This window comes from Thermobia domestica, chromosome 1 (assembly GCF_964235325.1).
Source record: "Thermobia domestica chromosome 1, izTheDome1.hap1.1, whole genome shotgun sequence".
Lineage (NCBI taxonomy): Eukaryota > Metazoa > Arthropoda > Insecta > Zygentoma > Lepismatidae > Thermobia > Thermobia domestica.
In genome coordinates, this window is record NC_137454.1 from 244,353,672 (window position 1) to 244,360,667 (window position 6,996).

General features: G+C 34.5%; 1 protein-coding gene across 2 annotated transcripts in view; it reads left to right on the top strand.

Annotated features, from left to right (window-relative positions):
* LOC145667354 (apyrase-like) overlaps positions 1–1,487 on the top strand; it is a 155,222-nt gene extending 153,735 nt beyond the window's left edge. For both annotated transcript variants that reach the window (XM_081734909.1, XM_081734911.1), the window contains one exon: positions 1,261–1,487. In XM_081734909.1, coding sequence (XP_081591035.1) covers positions 1,261–1,364 — 104 coding nt within the window. In that variant the 3' untranslated portion in view covers positions 1,365–1,487. The remainder of the gene's footprint in view (positions 1–1,260) is intronic.
* Positions 1,488–6,996: the final 5,509 nt, after the last annotated feature.

Sequence of the window (6,996 nt, forward strand, 5' to 3'; positions counted from 1 at the left end):
ACATTAAGAAATAATTAAAATAGTTGTATCCTATCGAGAGATTTTCTTAATTTGGTTGCTATGACGATTTGTTTATCTGTTTAATGTTGCTATGGTAACTAAAAGAATATAGATGTAACGAAGAACTATCTTGTAACTCTGAATATATAATATTTTAATGTGGCGAACGAGATATAAGTTGAAGGCTAATAATATATTTTTGAAGTGCATAACTATGTTGAGTTATTCCAGATAATCTTGTGTATTGCATAAACATTTAGAATCAGGGAATATGTAACATTTATAATCAGGGAATTATGGGACGAAAGAATTAACGTTACAAATCGTTTAGAAGATGGTTTCGAATTTTCTTCAATATCATCACAAATATAATCGTCATGTTCTAGTGAATTTAATACTAATTCATTTGTGCATGATTCTACCGCACATTCTCCACTCATTGATGTGCAGTGGAATCCTCCTTTTCGGAACTCACAATTTCTGGAGCAGTCACTTTTGCATCCACACCGTAGTAGATGCAGTAGATTTACTGGTGCTGGTGGCAAAGTCGATGATGCCACAGGTACGTACTGTCCCGCCTCTATTTTGTATCCTCTCACTCCTCAGCCGAAGGGTGATTTCCCTTCCACTCTTGTATCTGATGGTACATTCGAAAACTATGCTGGCTCGCTGCAGCTGAGCTTGGAGGGAGTCTTGTGAGGTTCATGATGTAATTCGGTGTTTTTTTCGTAATAGTTTGGATATATTTCTTAAATCTTGTCCTGTCGAGTCCATCTGTTAATTTTCCGCCGTACAATTTTACAATAAACGCTTCTCCTACAAAATAAAAATATGTTTAAATTAATACAACGGAAATTTCCTAAAATCAAAGAAATAAGTGAGAGGACATTTTCTCAAAGTGTTATTGTGAAAACATTTGAAAATATGATCCTGAAACGCAAAACTCACTTGTTCACATTAGGTGCCACAAGGACAGTACGTACAAGTGACATCGACTTTGCCACCAGCGCCAGATAATCTACTGCATTTCTTACGGTGTGGATGCAAAAGTGACTGTTCCAGAAACTGTGAGCATACGGTCTGTCACTAAACATCCTCTTTTTCTCTGCTTCTTTTGGTGCTAAAACAAGTTCTAGCGATCATTTTCAACAATTGAATTCACCAAATTGGAATATTCCCTTGTTAGTATTTTCGTTTCTATGAAAGTAAGGACTAAATACATTTGCTTGAAAATAATATTTGATGTTTTTTCTCTTGCAGTTACTTTGGCAGTGGTTGCAGCTGTAGTGATTGTAATTATATTTGCTATAAAATTCCTGATTCCTTACTACAGAGGTGGCGGTTTCAGATGCTTATCACATTAGAGACATATATTGTTGATTTAGGAAATCGCTACAATTTGATGTCAATTTAGTGAATAAAATATTTGATCATTAGAATACGTACAAATGTAAATCTACTAGTGCGTTGTTTCTGTTAATAAATAACAAAGAAAAATTTTAATAAATTTTCAATAGTTGCTTGTTTGTATGGCTTTATATTCTGGAATATTGAAATGTACCTAAGATAAGTGCATTTTTCTTCTGAAAGAAAAGGTGCTGGAACTTACCATCCAATTAATACGTTGTTACACGGACTTTATACTTTTAACATAGGGTTGCCATATTACCCGATTTTAGCGGGTACCACCCGATTTTCAGGTCCTATATTCGTCCCCCGTTTAAACATCTCTTAATCACGAAAAAGCACCCGATTTTTTGGATTGGAGAAAAATTTAAGACGACTTTGTTGATAAAGTGTTATTATATTCAACGTAAACCGCCACATACCTATGTCAATCTCAATCGCGAATCGCGATTGAGTTTAATTTGGATTCGTGCTCAGGCTCAGGCTATGAGCTGTTTGCCCAGTGTACGTGCGCAGAGCCGTTTGCTAATAAAAGATTTGCTCTAATGCACGGTGGTTTTCTTTGTGTAGTTCATGTGTTTTTAATGTAATGTACTGGAGGTTCTACACGAATGAATATTCGTTTGCGAATGTTGTGACAAACATGATCGAATTATTCATGACTTCATGACTTCATATAAATTATTTTGTTTCTTAGAGAGAAAACCGTATGAACAATATCTTCCATACATCGCTTGCATTTTTGGAAAACTTGCCTTATAAATATCCTTACAATTACAGATATCTTACTGTAATACTTACTTTACAATTCGAGGTTCACATTTGTTGACCTTAATAAAACATTAAAAGCAAAAACTAAATTTGCTTTAGTTTCGTTAGGAAAGTACATTGGAAATGTCGCTTAACAAAGAAATTACTTAAAAATGGTCCGGAGGATCCCAGGTCAGTACTTTGTAATACACAAATTCACGTCAGTACTTACGGTTTAGAATCCTGCTTATCTAATTTTAAAATATGGCAACCCTATTTTAACAAATTCTCCAACATACACTCGACGTCTCTAGATCTCTTGCTATTGGTATCAAGTGCACAATAATAACATCAGAGCAGCCATGTAGTGATGAGCAAATGCAAGACCAAGACCAAGACCAAGACCAAGACCAGGGTGGTCTTGGTCCTGGTCTTGGTCTTGGTTTTGGTCTTACTGCAAGAGTCTTGCAAGTCTTGCTTTTCAGAAATCTTATGCTTTTCATGGGTAAATTTTACTCTGGATAAATTCTACAATGCGCCAATAGTAAAGGAAATAAAATGTATGTTCCTAAATGTAATATAGTTTACCTTCGTGTAAGTATGGTGATAGTGTACAACATAGGCGATAACCTTTATTTTTTTAAAATGGGTTTCCACACTTCACTACTTATAAGATAAATTACAACGTTTCGTAATCTCTTTATATATATATATTAACATTCAATACTCCACTGGTTCCCAAATTGGAAAGACGCATGAAAAAAAAAATCAAGACGGCACAAATTACTGAAATATCATGAATTGCGATATTATTTTTACACTCCAAAGGCGTCAGATATTTTTTTTATTTTCAACCAAGATGAGCTAATCTTTGTATTGAACAAACTTCCAATTAAATATTGAGATTTTATTTTACTGATTCCAATATGTACTCTATGGAACAGAAACATGAACATTACGCAAAAACGATGAAAAATAGTTGGAGGCTTTCTGAAAAGGAAGATAATTAGCTGTGTTGAACGGGAAACGAATGAGAAGGTGTTAGAAATTGTAGTAGTAGGGGAGAAAAGAATTTTAGATTTAATTAAGAAGAGGAAAAGGAACTGGTTGGGACATTGGCTGAGGAGGAACTTTATTATGAGGGACATGCTAAAGGATATGGTGGAAGGAAAGAGAGGGAGGAGACAAAGGAGATTGTAGTTGGAGGAAAGTATTAAAACAGAAAACTACTACGTCAAGACGAAGAGACTAACTGAGGACCACCGTACATCGAAGCTTCTGAGTTGTAACAAGTTATCTGCCAATAATGGCAGAATAGCTATGATGATGATTATATGTTAGCAATATTGGCCAAAAAAGAGAGAGAAAAATTAAAATAATAACGATTATAATTAAACCCCTTAATATTTTAGTATAATTTGAGTAAAAACTGAAAACGACTCAACTGCCCATGTCTTTTGTGAAAACTCAATTTATACAAATACTTTTGACCTATATTAGAAATACAAAAACACAACATCAACTCCAAGTTATTTGAAATAACTGTACAAAATCTTTTTCACTTGTGAATATGGATTATTTATTGTTGTATAATGGTATATCTCTCAATTCTCATGGGCCATATACCTGAGGAGGCTAAAAGTTATGTTGATAAGCAATTATTCAACATATAAGCACCCGCCCATAAAAATCAAACTTGCGGTCACATACTCAAGTTTTTGTCAATGTAATGAAAATGTTATTTCAATATTAATTTTTTGAGCACACATTAAAAATTTCTAGCCGATACTTGATCCTTGGAGCCAAGGCCATACCCATGTAGTCGGCATCTATGGTGTATGGAATTACCGATGTTCAATACTACATTTCTTTTTAGTTTTGGAAGAAGAACACCACTAATATGTTTTGAAATGATGTAATATTTAGTTTTACGTGCCACGTTTATGCACCGAGGCCTAGAGAGATGGTGATGATGAAAAATGAATGGAATAGTGGGATGAAGAAAGTAGGAGGAAACTGGAAAACCCCAAGAAAACCTACGCACACGGTGTCTATCCACTAAAAAAGCTTCCATGGTGCAAGCTGGGATCGAACCAGTTACCCCAGCACCTGAGGGGAACGCTCTACCATTGAGCCAGTACTTGTGCTAGACTCTTGCGCAAGAGTCTTGGTCTTGGTGTTGCAGGTACGGTCTTGGTCTTGCACCCTTTGGTCTTGGTTTTGCATCGGGATTGCTGGTCTTGGTCTTGGTCTTGGTCTTGGTCTTGCATGCAAGACTCTTGCAAAAACTGCAAGATCAAGAATCTTGCGCACATCACTACATGAGTCCACTAAAAATGGTTAGCATTATTATTCTAATAAACATCAGTGCAGATTTGTCCATACAACAGAGATTACCAACATGAAATGACAAAAAGTTCATATGAGAAAACGCTCTTTCGCTTTGCTGAAAAATACCGCAATTGTAACCGAAGTGTAGTTTAGGATTTTTTTAAAAAACTGGGGCTACTCTTGGATCTTAGTTTTCCTGCAAACACTTACGGAAATCTCGATCTACCCACAGCGAAAGGAAGCACAAAAAAAAAAAAATCACATTTGGAAGCAGGGCCGGCTCTATCATATGTGCAACACGTGCATTTGCACGGGGTGACAAGTTTCGAGGGGTGGCAAATCTGTCATAACTAGCCTCATTATTTAAAATAAACATTTCTTGTTCGAAACAGATTTCATGATTATGGTAGTTAAATTTACTAAGCTGAACTTCTATTTCAATACTACATTCATAAATCATGTTTAGGTCGCATTAATTTAAGACCACATAGATGGTGCTAAAGCAAATTCCAGCATGAATTATTTGATTGTTATCAAATACAAGAACTCAATTCTCGAACAGGAGCGAACGCCTGTTCCATTTAGTTAGTTATCACAGTTTTGATATGAAAATTAGTCTTGTCACAAGCAAGTTCCGTATCATTGAAGGTAAAAACAAGTTTTTCTAAAATAATAAAAAAAAGTGTAGAAGGAAAATCAAGAAATAAAGATATAAGAAATAGTTGCACTGGAATTGGTAACTGATATATTGAGACTGAAGCTCGGTATTGAACTATATAGAAAGGATTACTATCTTGCCTCTGCAGGTGTGTTTGCTAATCATTTACTAACATATTATTATTACAAGAAAGAACAGGCAGAACGAGATTGTATTTGTAGTGTTTAGACCTTTCTGAGTGCGTTTGCTCTTTAGCTCTCATTCTTTGTTCATGATGGGTTAGCATACTTAAAATCGTCGTGGCTTTTAAGATTTGTTCTTTCTGGGGTAAGGGGGGAGGCAAATTGTCTAGGGCCGATCTTGAGTGGAAGGGTGTATTAATAGAACTGCAAAGTGTTGATTGTGTTATTTTTAAATGTATAGAAAATATATTGTTGTTCCAGTACGCAGAGTAGCAAATTGTTATATATGCGAGGGCTATTTTTTCAACTTCCATCAAGCTACGATTGGAGAACGACGTGGGACAGCGATATCTTTATTCATTTTCCATAACGTCGATTTATTTTCAGACACCCTATATTCTACAATTACACCCAAGACTGTTCAAATCAGTCATATTATATATTAAAGTCAACAAAATTATTATAGTACATTAATTAATACGCGTATTTTTTTCTGAACTGAAATTAGATTCTACCGAAGCAAACTACAGTATATTTCACTCCGCTTCGAATTATTTTACATACAATGAAAGTTCAATGTCATTAACTATTCTCTTAACTACATGCAATCATATTTTCTGAGAGTGTCAACAATGCTATCGTTCACCGAACGTAACGAAGAGAGAATTTCGAAACTGCAGTCTGACAACAGAAAATGCCATATAGACAAACTTCAGGTTAAGGAGAAAAGCGAAGTTTACTATTATTAATAATTTGATTACTGGACTATATAAATACTTGTGCTTTTCAGGAAAGTTAATGTACAATGTGAATTATTTAAATACCTATTCATATGGGCCAGAACTAATATTTACTCATATTATTGCAAAAGAAGGGTCATTTTCATGTTGACCAGTTCACTAAGTATCAGAATAACAAAACCCTAGCGGCGAATAATTCACAACTCGGCACGAGATAGCATTAATAGTACGAAAGATAACTTTACACTAGTAAATAAACTTTGTATTCTGTCATCGTTAAACATAAGCAATGTAATATGTAATTACCGCACGGTATTAACCATAAAATTTTATTATAAATCCATGTACTTATTACGACGAACCAAACGAGATGAACAATCAATAAGCAACAATACACTGTCCTTAAATAGATTAATTTTACATGCACACACACATACATGCTACATCTCAGATGAACTAAGAAAATAAATATGAAAACATATCGCTACACATGTTAAATCATTTTATAACACAGCTCAACTATATGTAAATCAAACAAATTACTGAACTTCACCATCCTAAACCGGCTCTATACACTATGAAAAAGAAAGGAATAATCAGAACCCAATGGCCCTTCTACCAATTAAATCATGGTTTTCGAATTACAGAATTACTTTCACTGCCGATGAAAGGACATATTGAAACTACTAATGGTAAGGGTCCTTTTTCTGAAGGAAAAAGAACCCTTTAAGATTCTTTATTTAGCCCATAATGTGTTGGAAGCCATGATCAACTCAGGAGTAAGGAACAGTCTCTGTTCTAAGTTACACTGACATTGTGAAATTTAGTTTAACTATAAATAAAACTACACCTACCGCCATGTTAATAATAATAATAAAAAAATAACATTTACTACATATACAGACAAAGCTATGTTAGGACAGACCTA